This window comes from Eriocheir sinensis, chromosome 39, assembly GCF_024679095.1.
Source record: "Eriocheir sinensis breed Jianghai 21 chromosome 39, ASM2467909v1, whole genome shotgun sequence".
NCBI lineage: Eukaryota > Metazoa > Arthropoda > Malacostraca > Decapoda > Varunidae > Eriocheir > Eriocheir sinensis.
Window position 1 is genome coordinate 8,788,743 of NC_066547.1, and position 21,026 is coordinate 8,809,768.

Consider the following 21,026-nt stretch of genomic DNA (forward strand, 5'->3'; position numbering starts at 1 on the left):
ACGCTTCGCCACACACACACACACACACACACACACACACACACACACACACACCTTAATACTCTAAACACCCCCATCCTAGCTCTTGAACACCTCCAATCACCCACAAGAACACCTGTACCTACATCCAATACCTGTAACTACCACTATCTATTACTATCTATACTACTTCTATTAACACCCCTCCACCTTTACGCTTCACCCCCCTTCTCTAACGTCCCACCTCCTCCTTCGTCCCTTTCTTCGTCCCTGGCTCTTACGTGTCTTCCCAATGCAACTCTACCGTGAACCGAGGCCATAGATGTGTCTGGTTTAAAAGGTTTTCTAATGCGTGGATAACCTGTAGAGCTGTTGGTTTGTATAATTCTCTCTCTCTCTCTCTCTCTCTCTCTCTCTCTCTCTCTCTCTCTCTCGACCACGTGGTTCATCCCCCGTAGCAAGCCAACACAGGAATACATGAACACAGGGCCCCTACGAGAAGCCACTTGGTTAGCGTGCACGTGACACCCCTTCCCTCCTCCTCCTCCCTCACGTAATCTATCACACACCATCCATCATCCCGCACCATAAATTTACCCAACCTCCTTCTGTGAGTTTCTCTTCTATTTGCACTACTGACCTCACGCATGTCAGGTTGGCCGCAATAATAATTCACAAGGAAATCTACTTATGAACTCCTTCACTCCTCTTTGGCTGTGTCTATTTTGGGTTGATCGTTTTGCAGCGTGAGGAGGCTGTGTGTGATTGACTCGCCTTGCGGACTGAATTAGCCTGAGATCTGAAGTGATGATGCATGCGTGGGTGGGTGGGTAGTTGCTGCGGTTTTTTGCACCTTAGTTTAGAATGAGTGAGTGATGAGTGACTGACTGACTCTGACTGTGACTGTTAAATTGACCGACTGACAGGTGTGTGGTTGAGGTGTTAAGTTTACCTTGTTATAGAGTGACTGACTAACTTACGTCTTTAACTAATATGAATGAGAGATTGAGGAGTGACTGACTGACTGATTATGTGACTGTTAAATTGAGTGAGACAGGTGTGTGGTTAAGGTGTTAAGTTTACCTTGTTATAGAGTGACTGACTAACTTACGTCTTTAACTAATATGAATGAGAGATTGAGGAGTGACTGACTGATTGATTATGTGACTGTTAAATTAAGTGACTGACAGATGTGTGGTTGAGGTGTTAAGTTTACCTTGTTATAGAGTGACTGACTGAGTGACACTGATTAACTCACGTCCTTAATCAATGTGAATGAGAGATTGAGGAGTGACTGACAGACTGATTGTGTGACTTAAATTGACTGATTGACTAGCGTGTGAAGTGTTAGTTAATATTTACCTTGTTATAGTTACTTGTTGACTGACTGACTGACTAAGTTAAGTACTAGCTCCTTAACCAATATGAATAAGCGAGTGAGGAATGACTGAGTGACTGACTGACTGATTGTGTGACTTAACTAGACTGAGTAACTGGTGTGTGGTGAAGTGTTGAGCTCATCTTTACCTTCATATGGAGTGACTGACCAACTAACTGAATGACTCAATGACACTAATTAACTGACTGACTAACTTACCTATACTTCCATAACCAATACGAAATGTTATGGAGCAGCAGTAATATAACTTTCAAATATTTCAAGTTAGTAAATTTATCTAGTTCATCAATGTCACTCAATCAATTAGTCAGAGCAAGAAGAAACGACTACAAGGAAGATCTATGACTGTGTGGTGTTGGTTTAGTCATTAAAAGTAGGATAAATCAAGGAGGAGGAGGAGGAGGAGGATGCACGAGTAAGAGGGGGGAGTAAAATGTGGAGGGAACAAGAGCAAGAGGAGTAGAAGGAAAAATGGCGCAAGAGGAGGAGGAAAAGGAGGGAGCAAGAGGAGAAGAAGGGAGAAATAGGAGGAGGAGAGAATGATCACAGTAAGCATGTCTAAACGTAAGACTTAAACTGAGGAAGGAAGAAAAATGAGAGTGAGGGAAGGAGGCGAAAATAATGAGGTGGCTGGTGAAGACGGAAAGGGAGGAGGGGAGGGAGGGAAGGCAGATCTAAAGACGTGAGGGAAGGAAGGAAGGAAGGTGGAAGTGAGGAAGGAAGGAATGGAGGGAGGAACTGAGCTAGGAAAAGTAAACAAAGAAGAGAGGAAGGAGAAAGTAAGAGAAGGAAAGGAGTGTGAAGTAGACATAGGAAGGAAGGAAGGATGGCAGGAAAGAAGGAAGGAGGAAGTGAGAGAGGAAGGAATGGAGGGAGGAACTGACCTAGGGAAAGTAAACAAAGAAGAGAGGAAGAAGGAAGAGAAGGAAAGGAGGGCGAAGTAGACATAGGAAGGAAGGAAAGAAGGAAGTGAGAGAGGAAGAAATGGAGGGAGGAACTGACCTAGGGAAAGTAAACAGAGGAAGGAGGAAGTAAGAGGGTTAAGTATACATAGGAAGGAAGGAAGGAAGGAAGGAAAGAAAGAAGGAAGGAGGAAGAGAGACGAAGGAAAGGTGGGAGGATTTGGCCTACGGAAAGTAAACAAAGAAGAGAGAAAGAAGGACGTAAGAGAAGGAAACGAGGGAGGAGGTGACCTAAGAAGAGTAAACAAGGAAAAAAGAAAGAAATTGAGGGAGGAAGGAAGGAGGACGTGAGAGAGAGAGAGAGAAACGAAAGAAAAGCTGACCTAGAGAAAGTAAACACGAAAATCAAAAGAGGAACGGAGGGAAGGGCAGAATAATTTCCTGGTCTAAATGTGCAACTTGGCGAGGAGGAGGAGGAAACAGATAGCAAGGGATGGCGCGATATCAAGCAGCAACAAGGAACAGACGATGGTGAGGTTATTAAAGATCTTGTCATTAGTTCTGCATTTATCGACGCTCTGATGGTGATGGTGTTGATAGCAAGGGATGGCACTGATGATGGTGATGGTTGGTGGAAGTGGAGCTGTGGTGGTGGAGTAATGGTGGTGGAGAAGCTGAAATGTCCCTCTTATGTGCGATCATGTAGTAATGTTTTCAGAGTGGAAGAAAGGCGAGAAGAAAGAAAGGAGGAAATACAATGATGGGAGGTGGTGGAGCTATTTTTACCCTCCGCGAGAGAGAGAGAGAGAGAGAGAGAGAGAGAGAGAGAGAGAGAAAGCGCAAGTAGACAAACAGCCAGACAGCAACAAAGATAAAGAGGATGATTCATATTAAAGGCAGTGAAGAAGCAAATAAATAAATGCTTACAAAGAACAACAATGACGACAGCAATGATGACTAAGCTACTACTACTACTATTACTACTACTAACACTAATAATAATAATAATAATAATAATAATAATAATAATAATAATAATAATAATAATAATAATAATAATAATAATAAAATCCGTATCAGCATCTTTATCTCCCGCCTCAGAGTACCTAAAGTGATAACGTTTTCGTCCTTGTCCGTCTGTCTACCTGCTTGTTTATGAGTGTCCCTTACCAAAAGATATGTAGCAAAAAACGAATTGAAAATGTCACCCAAGACATAATTATAAGAACGTACTCAGGTGAATATCTCAGGCTGATTAAATGTTGGAAAAACTACTGACAGAAATTGACTGAAGGATGGCGAGTGAATGGCAATGACAATGACTGAGGGATGGCAAATAAATGAAAGAGAAAGTGACCGAATTATGGCAAATGAATGAAAGACTGAATGAATGAATAACTTAAGACGACCACACAGATAACCCGCACGTGTTTTGAGGGTAGACCATGAAAACTATATATATTTCCTGTTTCTCCTTGCTGATAAACACAGATAAAAAATACTAATTGAATGAATGACCGATAGCAACCATCTTCAAAATATAATGCCAGTCAATATGTTCTTTAGCTGTTTAATTCGCTAAGAGATGAAAACCAGGTCACCATTATCGCCATCATCGTCACCGCCACCATCACCTCTCATTAACCTTCAGACGTGCGTGAAAGCTGAGAAATCTCGACGATTATAAAAGAAAAAAAACACCGAAGATAAGAAAGGTAAACAAACGCAGCATTGAAAGCATCTTTAAAGGTAAGAGGGACCTTTACACACACACTCTCTCTCTCTCTCTCTCTCTCTCTCTCTCTCTCTCTCTCTCTCATACTATAAGGAAATTTCTGATACATTAGGAAGAAAAAATATACACGACATATAAAAGCATTATCGTCATTATTATTATTATCATTAGTAGTAGTAGTAGTTGTTGTTGCAGCTGTTGTTGTTGCTTTCTTTATTGCTGTTGTTCTTACTGTTGTTGTAGTAGCAGTTTGAGTCAAGTTAATATGAGTAATAGTGAAGGAGGAGGAGCAACAAGAGGAGGCTAGAGAGGAGGAAAAGAGAGAGAGGAAAACAAAGAGGACGAACAGAAATCAAGAAAGAAGAATGTTCTGGTAACTATGACAGATTTACGGTCCCGTGGGATCAGCTGACTGACAAGAGAGAGAGAGAGAGAGAGAGAGAGAGAGAGAGAGAGACTGTTCTTTGCACGTCTGTCCGAGATCAGCTGACTGAGTGTGTGTATGTGCGTGTGCGTGTGTCTGTGTGTGTGTGTGTGTGACAGAGCTTCCCTACCCAACCATCCGTGGTGATCCCGTTCCACTGGTAAACACGAGGAGGAAGAAGGGAGGGAAAAAAATAAAACGTGAGGGGGTGGGAAGGGGGGGAAGAATAAATGATGCGAAGTGCCGAACCTCACAAGTTAAATAAATAACTCGCTCAAGGACCTACACACGCACACACACACACACACCACAAACACACACACGGGGAGGAGGAGGAGGTTTACCTGCCAGCAGCTACACGACAACAAAAAACGGGAATGTTATGATACCTGCTAAGGTCCCCACACCCCCTCTCTCTCTCTCTCTCTCTCTCTCTCTCTCTCTCTCTTTTCTTCAGTGTTTTTGGGGGCTGGGGACAATTTAGGGGGCAATGGGACACACTCTCTCTCTCTCTCTCTCTCTCTCTCTCTCTCTCTCTCTCTCTCTCAGTATACCTGCTGGGTGAGGAGCGGGTCGATCTGCGGCACCTCCAGCTCCTTGAAGGGCTGTGGCGCCGCTCCTTCGTACTCCTTCAGGATCACCGTCTCCTCCCGAACCACGAACACATCAGGATAACGCACCAGAAAGTCACGGAACTCCTTCACGTGCTGGCCCGAGACGTGGCGCACCTCGGGGGACGCCTGCGAGCGGTGCCCCAGGAGGGACTTAATGGGCACCTCGGTCCCCGCCCCATACTGCCGGAGCTTCCCCACGAAGTACTCGACGGCCTCCTGCTGGTAGTCCCGTTTCCCCAGGAGCTTCCCGGTGGGGTCGTGCGGGTTGGAGATGCCGTTGCTGTAGTTGGTGACGCTCACGTAGTCGTCCTCGAGCGTGAAGAGCGACGGGTACTGCTGCAGGAACTTTCTGAGGCCGGACTGCGAGCCGCCCGCGATCTGCCGCATGTCCTTGGTGAAGCCCTTGGTGCCGAACTGACAGCTGAGGTCATGCAGGGTGCGCGGCTGGCCCTTGTCCATGAGCCGGTCCAGAAAGAAGAGCAGCGTGAGATTCCGGACATGGTCGTAGTCCTTGGTGTCCATTATGATCACCGGCGACGAGGGAAGGGAGGCAGGGCAGGGCCGAGATACATGAGGACGCCCCGAGCACCGCAACACACCCTCCTCCGATAACTGTTGTAAACACACTGAGGCTACTCCACTGAAATCAGCGCTGCCAAGTGTCACACACGTTAAGGCGCTACACTGAGGTCTGAAATGTGCTAAAAATTCCCCAGGGAAACTTTCGTACTCACCTCCCATGCAAGGGTTATTGTGGACCATATTAATGATACTGATTATATATTACAATAATGATCTAGTCTGTATCAAAATAAGAAGTTTTTATGTAATCAATATAATAGAAACGGCCGTTCCTGATTCTGCTACATTTCTTCAATAATTTTAATGAAAACAAAATTCACGCGCAAAAATGTTCAAATACAAGTGATAAGAAAATAACTGCATAAAAGCCTAGTAGCTTGCTAACTCATAATTCATAAAATCAGCTACTGATTGATTGATAGTTTATTGTTGCAGGCCTATGCCTATATTTAATCAATATATGGTATTGGCTCCATAGAAATGCGCCAGAATATGCACCAAATCAATGAAAATTGCACCACAAAATGCGCTGTGCGCCAATCACGAAATTTACGTTTGTTTGCCGATGATATAACTAAGGCATTTTGTGGCGATTTGGCAACACTGACTGCAACCACACTGGCTCGGCAGCGTCCGCCACCACAACTGGATTTCTACTTTTGACCCTTGATTCAACACAGCGTAGGCATCCAACCAAGTTACTTTTATGATCATTTGTTATGTATACATGCTAATTGACATTTATGGAACGGGTTTCAACCCATGCGATTTGTTTGCTCCGGCCAAATCAAATCAGCATGTTAGAGGCAGAATTCCTGAGTAAATATTTGATCGTATAATCACATTGCCTCCATTATGAGGTACAGTATACACCTGTGAGCTACACCTAATGACCGCTAAGGCACGTGAGCACAAACACTTCCTCAATGTATGATGCGTGCTACGGTGGATGTGTCGTAGAGGGTTAATTTATAATATTAAATTTTATAGTAGGAAAAATAATTTCATCGCTATATTTGTTGGCTTAATGGGCATGATCATGCATATATTCCTTTTCTTATATTACATTTATAAAGATACGTTCGGTAAAGGCAACAGAAACATAAAATTCCCTGGCCTCTATATATACAATAGATACGGCGACAACCCAAGATGTGGCAACCATTTTGAGTCCACCTTTCGCCGCGCTTTTCAAACACTCACACATGCGCCAGTGCTGCATCAGGCTGCAAGACTTTATTGCCTGTGCTTAGGGGCTTCTCTTACCCACAAATCCCTTCTTCATCGCCTTTATGTTGCCTGCGTAGCGGAACACAGCCTCCTGAATGTCGTAAAATACCCACCTTGATACATTTCTCAGTGAAACTCCAACAGCATCAAACCACCATTTTTTTTTTCTTACCTGCTTATGGGACACTGTGGCCGACGGTCTGAGCAAAGGAAAAAAAAAGTTCCCTTCTCCATCCTTCATCTGTGCTCTTCATTACTCCTCCAAGACTTATTTTATCACTTGCTTACATTTAATTCTAAGCGACTTACCCTTGCAGTCTGTCCATCATCTTGTAATCATCCGCAGTCAAGAGGTTAAACTGGATATTTCTTTTAGCATTGACACAAACCATGAATGAAATAGCGTCCAACCCCATAAGGGAAAAATAAGGATGCTAAATGATAAGAAACTGAATCAGGAATAAAACAGGTCCCTGGACTTAACCATGGCCCCCTAGGTCTGAAAAGGCTATAGCTGGTATTAATACACTCTTTGACTTCTCAGATCAACTGTTTCTAAATGTCAAAGAGGGGATCAATTGGGTTATAATGACTGTTTTTATAGATTTATGGTACGGAAGAAGTGTCAAACTACCACCAGGGCCATAAAACTACTCCTGGAAATGCCCCAAACTCCTACGAAAGCCTTGTCAAATGTGTGAACTTTGGCGACGAAATGCTTTGAAATACGACCCTATGACTGAACCCTAAAGAACTGCACCAAATATGTCATGAGCTGTCTGTGAAGCCCTTCCATACTAACAATATTTTACACCTCACAAAAGACGTAATTTCCTTTATAATTTTACTTTCAAGTGTAGGGTAAAAAAAAAATTCCATCAGCATTGTATTATACATATATTTCAGCATTAAATGCATAGTAGGCACCATTAATAAGGCTAACGTTGGCAAACACCATGAACAGGCAAGGTTTGTCCCGCCACAGCCGCAGGAACCCTTGACCAGCAGCTTCTTCATGGATGGATTTCAACTAAGTATAAAACTCAGAATATAAGCCACAACTATCTGGATGTTTGGATGATTCTGATCTTGTACTTAAGCAAGCTGAACGGCTACCCAACACACACCTTCCAGCAACCCTGTGACTCGGCACATTGTCTTGGGAGGCTTTGAGGGTTGTATCAGATGAATGTCAAAACTGCTTCCCTTCACTGTTGTTTTTCAATAAATACTTCCATAAGGATACTATACATTATCTAAACTATAACAGATTGCCAGAGTGGATCTTTTTTTTTTACCATTTGAACTTTATGGATATTAACTCATTGGTTGCATTCTGACACACAGGACTGAATACCTTGTGATGCAGAGATAATTTTGACAGATGCGCATTATTTCCGAGTACTTACCACAGCCAGGCGCTGCAGACACACTGTGATGAGTCTGTGCAACACCTGGCCTTCATACAGACACAGCAAGCACAATCATACCTCATGCTCACCAACACACACACACACACACACACACACACACACATGACTTACTTGTATCATTTACACACACATATATATAGTATGCACACATGAGCCTCAATATTGAATAATGCAGTCTGTTTGAGGTTTAGACACTGTATCTGTCCTGAGCACACTAAACCCACCAGACTATTGGCCAAGTGCTCAATGCATAAAAAAATATAAAAACATAAATAGTTTGGGGTACAACATTTCTGACCAAGATTCCTACTCCCTCTTACAATGCCTTTTCGAATTTCTATATATGTCTTTGAATAGTACTTTGTGTACATGTTGACATGGCATGTGGTATGATAACAGTTGGCAAGAACTAACCTATTAAAGCATTTCTACAGTGCTGCAATGAAAGTGACTTTTGTGCCAGCCCAGTTCTTTGTCCATGATTGTCTAGTGTTTTGAGCACAGGAAGGGAGACACAAGCAAGTTGGCAAACCTTGAGCCAGGCCTCCACCAAGTGCTGAGAGGCCTGTGTGGGACATGTTAGTGGACGTGAACACAAGGTGAGATGGTCACATTTTTCCGCATCTTACTTTTTGGTTTACATTGATGACGATGAATCAGATGAATTTAAAATCAAAATTTGCAGTTCAATACACTGTACTTACAATAAATATTGTATTGTTAAACTATCTAGTCAAGTAACTACATAGCACTTTACAAATTATTATGCATTAAAATATTTAACATCATAAAAATAAAACAAAGCAAGCAAAACAAAAGGCAACTGAATGTCAGCATCTGCACGTGTCTGAGTTGCTAATGAGTGCTGCCGCTGTGCTGGCCGGGCTTCCTGACCCATGCCTGCCCCCGCCCACCACAACACCCCTGACGGCAGCAGCAGCAGCACACAGGCAACGCAGCAAGACAGGACAATGGTGACAACCCACTAGATGCGTGCTCTTCTATAGTACTATATACAAGATCATAACCAGACTGAATTTCTTAGGTTTTCACAATAGTCTTGAGCTACTCTTCTTGATATTCTAGACAGTGTGAAATACTGAGACTAAACTTTGCATGCAACCCACTCAACACTTGACACTTTAAAATCTTTCCCACGCTACACTTTGCTTACATTCTGAATAAAATAATATAAGGTAGGAAGACAAAATCCATACATAAGTAGGTATTGCAATAAGCTTATCTAAAAATTTACATTCTTGACATAACTTGAGACAAACCTGGCACAAACATGAGAGCTCTGGCTGGCAGCTCTGACTGGCTGGTCTGCATGGACAAAATTTACTTACTCTATATATTTACAAAAGAGGAACCAAGTAGAGACATGTTAACTCAGGGATATTCTAGGCCTGATTGTTATCCACTGTTTGTGCATTCCTGTTGGCAAATGCCACTTTTCCTAAGTAATGCAGAGGAAAAACAAGTCCTGTGCTGTGTGCAGCTCAGCGTGTGCGAGGGTCACAGCACAAGCACAGACAAGCTCTTCACTTGACCACAAATCCAAAGTGGCAGAGCGATCAAAGACAATATAAACAGTGGCTTAGAGGTGTACAGAAAGGGCAACTGGACTGAAGAAATGACAGGTAATAATACATGCTGGAAGAGTAGATGAACAGGTGAATGAAGCAGAATGAAAGATTTAAAATGTATTTGCAAAAAAGGTTAGACGGATTTGAGATTACTCCGAGCATGGGAAGACAAGGATGAGGACCTTTCTGTCATGCCACTCCTTTGGAAGCATCAGAACTATACAATGATAAATAGTGACAATATATTTATTAGATGAACACAAGGGAATGGAAGCACTGCTCCACATGATGTAACTAAAGCTTATGGAGTAACTAAGCCCATGACTATGGGGAACAATACTGAGTGAGTGTGTTATATAAAAAATGATATGGTGGAAGCCATGTCATAATTCAGTCCACAGATTGGTATATTAACCCGGTAGCAGCGACGGGCCAAATTTGTGGCTTTACCGTGTAGCAGCGACGGGCCAAATTTGTGGCTTAACCATGTAGCAGCGACGGGACAAATTTGTGCCATGATTTTAACCCCCAAAAATAGATGATACATAAACTGATCACAAATGCTTTGATATATCTTATGAAATGGTTTGTGTGAGGGGTGATTTTTTCTCATTTTTCTCACTTGAAGGGACCATTAAGAAACATGATCCCCGCTGCTACTGGGTTAAGTGTGCAATATTTAGAAGCTTATTCAGTAATTCAGTGCAGCTCTTCCATATTATAAAATTTCTCCAACAAGATTTGTCAGCATCAACATCTGTAAGTAGCTAAAATAGACTTTTCATATTTACTTCTATAAATCTTCTTTTACATTATAGTAACATGTAAATGGCAAGATACTGTTAAAACTCTTCATCAATAACAATTTTTCAATAACAATAAAAGTTCCAAATATCTATGTGGAAGCTTGATTGACAACATGAACTGGCAAGATTAACCTTAAAATCTCTTCTTCAACAACTTCCCTTCGGAGAATAAAATAAGTTCCAAATGTTTACGTGTACACAAACTTTACTGACACACCATGACCAGCGTTAACGGCCCAGCCTGTGCCTGCCCCTCAGACCCAGCCGCCGGTCAGCTTGTGGAAGAGGTCCTCGTTCAAGTTCTGGTTGGCATCCTTTGTACGCATGGACAGGAAGATGTAGCCTCCGATGAACTCGTGAACCACCTGAAACATTTATTAGAATCATTAGGGGTTGTTGGTTGGAAGTTACATAGTTTGAAGCGTATCATCTAGCGTCTGACGTCCAAGAATATGGGAATGCCTGATGTTAAACAGAAGGTGATGATAAATAAGGGTACTCCTAATGTGATGCATCCAATATAATCCTCACTGCCAGATGGGAAACTGAAGAGAATATTTAAGTAGGTGATTTATCTAGTTTACTACCATTGGCATGAATACTGGTAATAATGTATTGGAGTAATGGAGTTTATCTTCCAGGGAAAACATAGACACATGCAGCACTTTCAACCTCATCATCAAGCATGCATACAAACTGTTGTTGAGTGTAACGACTTGATGTTTTCGCCACCTGAAGCTGATGCCACCTGTTGCAGTATGTTCTATGGTAATGTGTATGAGGGAATGATGAAAGAATGGACTCAGTTACGCTGGAGTGATACGTAAAGGTAAAGTAAGGGCAAGGGCAGTGTTGTGTGATGTCTTGAGGCTCATGATCATTACTTAAGTCTTTGAACCTTACGTGGATAAATGATAAAAAGTGATGGTATATGAACTTATCACTCAAGAAGACAGGAGACAGAAGGAAGAAAGAGAAGGGGAGAAGAGGGAAGAAGGAGAAAGGAGACAGAACATCACGGAAGAAATGGCTATGGACCGGCAACAGTGGAGGAGGCACATATCCCATCCAACCCCCACCATAGGGAATAAATGGATGTTAAATGATGATGATGATGATGAGACAGGCAAATATGACATCTAAGTTATCATGGGGGGTTCATTTACCAACCAACCTATTATGGAGGATGAAGAGTTGGGTAGACTGTGCTTAGAGTGGTACACCTCAAATCAGAATGAAGACTCACAGATACACAGATAGGCAAGCTAACCACTCCACCACAGCTATGCATAATGTGTGTGTAGGGAAGAGTAGAACTGAATGAGCAGACTGAATAGAAGTGTGAGAGAGCGAGTCTGTGAATGGAGTGTGGGTCAGTTTGGGAGCACATAAGTGATCAAAGAAAGAAAGAAAAGTGAATAGGCACACAAGATAATTATAGTGACAAGCAAAAAGGGGTCCCTGTCATCCACCCTCCTCGCTGAGCCTCACCTTGCAGTCTGCGGTGAGGCACGAGAACACAACGTTGTCCTGCTCAAATTGGATCATCATGTGTCGCGTCTCCCAGTTCACATTCCAGGCCTGAGGAGCAGAAGAATTAGGAACATGTGCGATTTTATTTATTTATTTTTTATTTTTTTTACAACAAAGGAGACAGCTCAAGGGCACACAAAAAAAGAAAACAATAATAAAAAAAAAAGCCCGCTACTCCCGCTACTCGCTGCTCCTAAAAAAGAAACAAAAGAGGTGGCCGAAAGCAAGATCAAATACGGGAGATGTCCTGATACCCTCCTCTTGAAAGAGTTCAAGTCGTAGGCAGGATTTGTATGGAGATAAAATTTAAACTTAATTATACAAACTCTACTACTACTACTACTACTACTACTACTACTACTACTACTACTACTACTACTACTACTTTCAATTATACCATTATTATTACTACTGTGCTTTAATGACCTATCTTAATGTTCCTCTCATGAATAAAAAAATTTGGGGTACCATAAATAAACTTTTGATCTTAAGTGCCGTTATTTCTTCCCTCAACTAAACAGAGGATACGAGGAGGTCTGTTGGACTGGTGAACACTACAAGTCTTCTCTCGGCACCATGTTACCTTTTGTCATTTGCAATCCTAACACCACATGGTTGCTATATCCTATGAAGCCCAGATATGTCACCCACATGGATAATCATTGTGAATACCAGAGTATCGGAGTATTCTGCTTGTATTATGCTGTGTGCTGAGTGTTTCTTGAGATGTGTACATTGGGGTGTGTATTAACCCGGTAGCAGCGACGGGCCAAATTTGTGGCTTTAACGAGTAGCAGTGACGGGCCAAATTTGTGGCTTTAACGAGTAGCAGTGACGGGCCAAATTTGTGGCTTTAACGAGTAGCAGTGACGGGCCAAATTTGTGCCATTATATAAACCCCCCAAACTATATGATACATATTCTGATCACAAATGCTTTGATATATATTATGAAATGGTTTGTGTGAGGGGTGATTTTTCCTCATTTTTCTCGCTTGGAGGGACCATTAAGAAACATGATCCCCGCTGCTACCGGGTTAAAGTGTACTGGAGTTTGTGATGAGTTGTGATGAGGAAGTGTTTGGGAACATGCATGAGGTGTGGTGCCATGTGTCCTGGGGTAGGGTGTTGCAGAAAGTCCAAACTATGCAGGAACACACCTTCATTGTGTTGTAGCGCCATGTCTTGATGTGATCGCCAGTGCCGGGATCCATTCTCATTATCCTGTTGAAGGCCACGCCCAGCAGCTCCTCACGCTGTCAAGAAAAAAGGACAATCATTGCCTTGCACTGCATCATGTCTGGTGAGGGAAAGGTGGCAGGAAGAGATGACAAAGGCAAAGTAACTACAATTAGTTCTTCAAAACTTTAGTTCTGACTAGTAGTACTTAGAGAAATAAAAGAAATACTATGTACACTCATGATTCAATTTTTTTCCATTTGTAGGGTTTCATCACATTCATCCTGCTTTTTTTTCACTATTCTACAAAGTAATCTTAGACAACAATGACAGATCCTGTGCAGAGCTAGAGGGCATCAGCACACACACTGTATATTGGTTAAGACACTATCATGTGAACTGTGGAATCCCAAGATGATTGGTAACATGTAATGAGTGAGAGATGTGAAGTGACTGAAAATGAGTAACACAAGAGTAACTGGGGTGAATAATAATATGTGAAGCATGCACGATTACCTTGTGTCCCATGTGCTTGACGAGGAAGAGTGCGATGCCATAGTCCGGCAGCGCCTGCCACGCCCGGATGTACTGCAGCTTGGCGTCCACCAGCGGCAGGTCCTTCACATTGCCGTGCGCCTCAAGGATGCGCTGCACAGCCTACAGGAGAAGGGATGAAGTTAGTGTTGGTGGCTACTTGAGGAGTCAATAATAGTATCCAGATCACAGCTTTCTTTGTCAAATCTGAACACAACAATCTATGCATACATCTTTTTGTAAGATTTGTGGAAGCCAGTGTCTGCTGTAAAACTTACAATGATGTTGTGCCACAGTAATACACATAAAAGATTCTTTCCTATGACAGGCAACTTTTTCTTGGTCAAATTTCAACAAAGCAATGGTTGTTTATAGATTAGTCCATTCTGTGCTATGCATCAAACACTTCAAAATAATATATTGTGTCACAACAATATGCTCTGAACTTGAAATTTAATTCAGCAAATTTCTGTATCAATTCCAGGAGCACATATCCTTCAAATGAATGATGTTGAATTTCTAGTGAGAAGTGAAAGCCTACTTAGTCAACAAAAATAATGTGCAACTCTTAAACATGATATGACAGCCCTGACATGCAGAGGACCTTAGAGCAACACAAAGAAAGTTAGTGTAATGTTGTGCTACTGTGTTTTCTTCACATATACATAACTTAACATTACAATTGAACCACGTACAGTACGTTCAATTTCATTGGCTAGTCAAGTAATTAACATACGCATATCAATAGCAAAAACCTAACACCTCCACATAATAACCAACCAATATATATACATCATAGTAATGAACGGAACAGCAACACAAACAGAATGAAAATAGAACATGATGCAGGGAGATGACACAGATAATGCATTATATAATACAGTGCACGGGATACAAAATGAACAGTGCAGGGAGGGGGAGGGAAGGGAGAAAGGAAAAAGAACAATAAGAAAGAAATATGGGTGTAAAGTGGTGTAGGAGAAATGAAGTCCAGCACACACAAAAGGTACAACACAGGATGAAACTAAAAACACTAAAAATGGGAAAAGAAAAAAAATCAAGCTACATGAGGAAGGAAAAAACACAAATCTAGTGAACACAGAAGCCACCGATGTGAGACACAGCAAGTGAAGGTGAGCGTTTCCCCAGCGAGTGTGCATGCATGCAGTGTTCCTGTCGGCTTGTAACTGATTAATTAAGGGTGGCAGAGGTGCTCCCATTAGTGCTGGTGGAGGGTATAACACACACCACACATTAATTAAACCACGATTTACCATATATTCAGGATATGGGCCTGCACACCAACCCCCCTGTACAGAGAATAAAACAAGTGGCGATAATTATTCATGCAGTGGGTTTAAGATTATAGACACAAAAAAAATAAAGACCGCTATAATAGTTAATATTTTAGTGTCTGTTTTGTCAATCATCAGATGGAATCAACTTGAGACAACACATAGACACACACACATAATATCTAAAGAGAAAATCAGTAAAATAAAGAAGAAAATCATACAAATACTAAGTCTTGCCTCCTTAAGAAAACAGAACATTTACTTTGAGATGCATCACTTAGTTTATGTATTTATCTCAAGGGGACATAGATGGTAAGAAGGCATTTTTTATGAAAGAGAACAGAAATGTCCATTCAGGGAGGAACTGCACCTCATTCACATCAAGAGGGCACAGACGGTAAGGGATCTTCTACCATGATTTTCTTTTTATAAAGTTACAGCTTTTATCCACTTACGTTAAAGTTCATGCTAGGAACCGAGCGTAGCGCAGCAAGTTTTGAAACAATCATCTTACTCCTTGACAATTGTGTGCGTCAGTGTCATATATCAAAGTCTGATTGAAAGCACCTGCCAGTACCCTTTCCAAACGAGCTTGGAGCTTAGTGACAGATCTTTGGGTACTGCTTTAACCTCACACCACACCTACACACAAACACATGGGAGGCGGGTCACAACCTGCAACTGATACTCAATACCCATTCACTACTGGGTGGACAGGGTGCTGAATTAAAAGACTGCCCACCTGCCTCCACTCCTAACATTAATCAAGCCCAAGACCTTTCAGGTGTGAGCAGAGTGCGCTAACCACTGCACTACAGAGCTCCACATGTGAGTATGTGTGTGCTTGGGAAAGAAACTCATCTACAGCAAATATAGTTTCTTGTTGAAATTTCTTTATAAAAAGTCTCGTGATTCAATTTGGTTTCTCTCAACCACTTCGATCAGAAGGGAGTGATTTCATAGAACCAAGACCAAAAAAATAACTTTTTAGGTATTATCCAGCAACTTTTGCTTTAGAAACTAAAAATAAAACAAATGTTCATCTACTACTGTGCTAAATGTTCTGAAAATAACTAACATATCAGCAAATACTACAATACTTTAATGGGTGCTTCCAGAGGTGCTTAGAAAGGTGCCGGGGAGAACTAACTGTGAATGTAGTTTCTAGAATCATTGCGGTGCAGAGGATGCTTACAGGAACAATGTTACTTTGAATCTACGAGGAGGGAGTGCAGGTTCACTATGAAGGAGGGCGGTGAAGCTAACTACTTGACAAGAGGCATGATTTTATAGGGGAGAAAATGGTGTTTAAACAGGAGACTCTTTCACTAAATAAGGGCATAATATTTCTCATTTACCGGATCACGTCCTGGGATGCAAGCTGTGCCTGCCTAATGGTACAGGGAGAGAAGGAAATATTATGACCTGCTGCTCTAACTCCCAATACTTACAACATCCTTTTGCTACTTGTTAATTTCCTTACAATAATTTCCATTTCTACTAATAACAAAGAACTAAACTTTTCAACTTTTGAGAGAGCTAAATCAATGGGGTAAAAAATGACACGAATACACTTCTTTTAAGAGACTGAAACTTAGCCCCAAATAAAACTATTAAAGCATCAGCAGGAGCCCTTGCCCTAAGCCTTTGAAGGGCCACGAAAGACTCAGCCACCGAGAAGCTGAAGCAACCAATCTGATGCGATGTTGCTCTTGCTCATGGCCAATCAGGGGCTACAGGGGGCTCAGTCTGTCACCCGCCCCACCCTCGCTGTTGTTACCCCACATGTTATTGAGCTTAGTTTACATTTCCATCACTTGTTTCTCAGCGTTTGGTTTGACTGACCTGCCTCACTGCCACATGACATTTTCTTTTTAAATGCCCAAAATATTATTCATATTAAATAGATATGATCGTCTTGTATGGAAAAGGTATCCCAAATTCAGGTCTCATGCTATACAGAAATCCTGGAGGGTCTATTGCATAGTTTACATCTAGGTACTTTTTACTTTGATATTTTAGCCTTAGTTGGGACAGCTTCCAGTATCTACTACAATTAATTACACAGGAGGATTACCACTAAGGGTGACACAGCTTTCCCTACATGTGTGCCAAGAGGTGATGGACTTACACTGTGAGCCACACCTCAGCCTGGAGGCTCCTGTGCCTCAAACCCACAACATGCAACAGGCTGTAGACGTGGCACACACCAGCAAGGTTAGCCACCATCATTTCCAAGAATGATAAATCAATAAAATATCATTTTTCATATACATCCATAATGATATAAAGTAATTACAATCTCTTTGATAAAGCCGTGAAAGGTAAGTTGTGTGAAGAATCTGAATAAGTTTAAAAAGTGCTGAGACAAAAAAATCCTGAATTCCCTAGATTAAGACTATATATACTGATCCATATGTCAGAGGATCTATAAGAGGCACAGTCTTCCCCACTGTCATCAAATACTGCCCAAGACCCCAGTGCATCCTCACCTTCCCTCTGATGCGGCGTGAGTAGCGTGGCGACATGTAGTCCTCAGGCTGGATGTCAAGGGACTCGGGGTTGATCAGCGGGGAGGTCGGGTGCTGCATGGCAAGGAACGCCTGGATGGACTTGACCTCACTGTCGTAGGATGAGTCTGCCAGTGACTTCCCCTTGGAGGCCAGGCGCATGGCAGCCAACCAACGAGCGTACTGGTCTTCCTAAAGGACATAAGGAACAAATGTTAGGTACTTGGCCAGCAACAGGATGGGTATGTGTAACTTCTACATGTTCATCACCAAATGTAAGAAAGCAATATAAAACTAATCAGCATTTTTTATCTTTTTTTTTTTTTACAGTAAAGGAAGCAGCTCAAAGGCAAAATAAAGAAAAAACAAAAAAGCTTGCTAACCACTGCTCCTAAGAAAGTAAACAAAATGAGCAGCCAGAAGGTCAGAGAGGGAGAGAGGTCAATTTCTCCTTCATGATTCCATTTTTATGTCACACTTTGTTTCCCTCTATAGCAGCTAGATAAACTGATAATGACAAAGTTTGGAATCAATTACAATCCACATTTCCACTGCCACTACCCATGTAAGAATATGATGGGGACTGGAGGAATATACACCATTTCATAACTACATAACCTGGAGGAACAAAAAGAAGAAATCCCAGCTCACCGTGGCAAACCTGATGATGTAGTCCGTCATGCCATCAGGGGCCGGCGCTTCCAGTTTGACACCATAGCGCTGCTGGGCAATGTTGACGTCTGGGGTGACCTCGCAGCCCCGTAAGCTGATCTTCTCTATTGGCTCCTCATTAGTGTTTTCAGCGCTCTTGTAGTAGCGGAGGCACATGTCCTTACAGGTAAAGTAATACTGCTTGAAGCCCTTCAGGGTGAACCGCCGAGGCCTGGAACGATGAGACTCGGGTTAGCTTTGTGTAGTGAGGCAACCAGGCTTAAAGTTCTCTCTGTCTCATCTGATCTTTATGATGTGAGCTATTATTTTATTAACCCTTAGACGGCAGCAGTATTTGAAGAGTAGCTCCCCAAAATGAATGGTCTATATATAATCACTGCCGACCTTAGGACCGTTGCATAAATATAGTTACGCTACATACGAGATGTTTTAGCTATCGTCCATATACGTATAGATTCTACCGCAATCTGGAAGTGGTTACATTTCTGCCATACGAAGCAGACTGACTGAATTTTGGACTGTCTATATATAGTTCCACTGCTGTCTAAGGGTTAGTAATGTACACATACCCCCATATTCATTACTACTGTCGTCATACTGATCATAACCCAGGGTGCAGACTACCCAATAAAATGAGCCAAAATGTTATCAATGCATAGTTTATCAGCATCAACTCCATTTCCAAAATATTTCAGGTTAGGAGGATGTCTTAAGAGGGAGAAGAAATAAAATAACATGATTAGATGAATGAAGACTGTCCACTGAAAGAGGCCACATGGCAAATACTCTATTGTCCAAACCCTGTCACTGGCTTTGATTAAAAACAACCCATAAATCAAATGCCTGAAGCAACTAGAAGCCAATTTAACCCAGTAGCTGCGGGGGTCATGTTTCTTAAAGGCCCCTCTAAGCGAGAAAAATGAGTAAAATCATCACTCATGCCAACCATTTCATAATATATGTCAATGCATTTGTGATCAGTTTATGCATCATCTATTTTGAGGGGTTTATATCACGGCAAAAATTTGGTCTGTCACTGGTACATGGTAAAGCCACAAATTTGGCTCGTCACTGCCACCAGGTTGAACAGGATTACAAGTTTTGATATAGTTTTTAACATCTTTTTTCCTATCCATTCCTTCAAAATGGTAACATATCCGTATACTCATGGAGTTAAGTTTGATGACTTTTCTCCATTCATATGACATAATAAGGAGGTTATGTGTAGGTCCTCTCATGTATGTACAAACTCATAATCAAAGGCTTCATAATATTGCTTGCAGTCTCATTCATCAGAACACTCCCCACCCCCAATACAAACACGTTATTACACACTTCATGAACCTGAGGTAATCGGCCAGCTCAGGGATCTGCATGATGTCCGCTGGGTTGGAGGACACATGGGAGCCCTCGAGGGACATTTGGAGCTCGCTGAGGGCACGGTCGATGTCGTCCTCGCCCCCCATGTTGGGCTCCGGCTGTGGCTTGTTCACTTGCAGGTTGACTTGCAGCTGAAATGGAATACATAGGTTTTGTTAGTGGTGAAAAAGAAAATCTGTGAGTAATGCACATATGAATAAGTAGAGAAATGCACCCAAGTCACAGGCAGACACTTAGCTTGTTCATCAACAGATTAACTTGCTGATATGTAGGTTCTATGCAACATATTTTTGATATGATATTTTGTCATAAAAACAAATATGTAAAGAGAAAGGTTGCCAGTTTATTGTATTCTTACACATGAATAATATTTCACAGGGTCGTAGGGCAACATATAAAAACATGTTCTATGAGTAGTCAGTGGCATGTCAAATATAGCAAGAATCACGTATCACTGGCACAACACCGTAACTGAAGCTCAAGTTATTTACCAATGACTAAAAATAGTTACATACTTGGAGGGCAGCAAACATGAGCATCTCTTCCTCAGTGCAGTCAATCTCCTCATTGAGAATCCCCCACTTGGCTTGCTCGTAGATGAGGTTGATGCGCACGGCATCATATTTAGGGTTTAGGTCGTAAAATGAGAAGAACTTGAAGCGAAGCAGCAGTGTGCTGTGCTCTCGAACACCCTGCTCCATGATGGACAGGGATGAGTCAAGCCATCTGAAAGAAATTTGTTATTCAGATCTGCAGTGTAATACATCTCAAGGCTGGTGTGTACCAACGATGGTCACCACACCATTCACAACTGATTATACAATATGCTAAAATGTATATCTAAAGACTGCAGATCTCCACTGAATGAGTTACAGCAAGCAAATTTTGTGATTTAGAATAAAAGTAAAAAAGCACCCATTTATGGCAAATAAAGGGAAGGAAACATATGAGCACAGGACAATGTGCATAACACCCACTGCTTCCCTTCTGCATTAAAATCATAAGAAGGATAATAAACATGAGTTATATATGCAAGAAACCCTTACACATGACTAAGCAAACCCCAACCATCATCCAGCAAACACTTACGCCACGTTCATCCTGGCCTTCTCCAGGAGGGACTTGGGGCGCAGGGCCTTGCCGCGCACCTCATGGGACAGGTGGGCCGGGGAGTTGGTCAGGGACGACCGCAGGTCATCCATGCCGTCCACACTGTCTATGGTGGTGTTCA

General features: G+C 42.0%; 2 protein-coding genes across 5 annotated transcripts in view; both read right to left on the bottom strand.

Moving 5' to 3' along the window:
• The window catches only part of LOC127008942 (egalitarian protein homolog), an 86,742-nt gene extending 80,970 nt beyond the window's left edge, over positions 1 to 5,772 (bottom strand). The window contains exon 1 of the mRNA XM_050881454.1: positions 4,994 to 5,772. Within this exon, the coding sequence (XP_050737411.1) occupies positions 4,994 to 5,575 (582 nt within the window). The 5' untranslated portion in view covers positions 5,576 to 5,772. The remainder of the gene's footprint in view (positions 1 to 4,993) is intronic.
• A 1,973-nt stretch (positions 5,773 to 7,745) lies between these two features.
• LOC127008943 (unc-112-related protein-like) overlaps positions 7,746 to 21,026 on the bottom strand; it is a 62,115-nt gene continuing 48,834 nt past the window's right edge. For 3 of the 4 annotated variants that reach the window (XM_050881456.1, XM_050881457.1, XM_050881455.1), the window contains exons 5-14: positions 20,885 to 21,026; positions 20,311 to 20,521; positions 19,751 to 19,926; positions 18,395 to 18,626; positions 17,726 to 17,935; positions 15,213 to 15,248; positions 13,921 to 14,061; positions 13,386 to 13,481; positions 12,185 to 12,274; positions 7,746 to 11,058 (exon numbers count right to left, since the gene is read on the bottom strand). The exon at positions 20,885 to 21,026 is cut by the window's right edge and continues 46 nt beyond it. In XM_050881456.1, the coding sequence (XP_050737413.1) occupies positions 10,948 to 11,058; positions 12,185 to 12,274; positions 13,386 to 13,481; positions 13,921 to 14,061; positions 15,213 to 15,248; positions 17,726 to 17,935; positions 18,395 to 18,626; positions 19,751 to 19,926; positions 20,311 to 20,521; positions 20,885 to 21,026 (1,445 nt within the window). In that variant the 3' untranslated portion in view covers positions 7,746 to 10,947. The remainder of the gene's footprint in view (positions 11,059 to 12,184; positions 12,275 to 13,385; positions 13,482 to 13,920; positions 14,062 to 15,212; positions 15,249 to 17,725; positions 17,936 to 18,394; positions 18,627 to 19,750; positions 19,927 to 20,310; positions 20,522 to 20,884) is intronic. The other variant, XM_050881458.1, reaches the window with a different exon arrangement.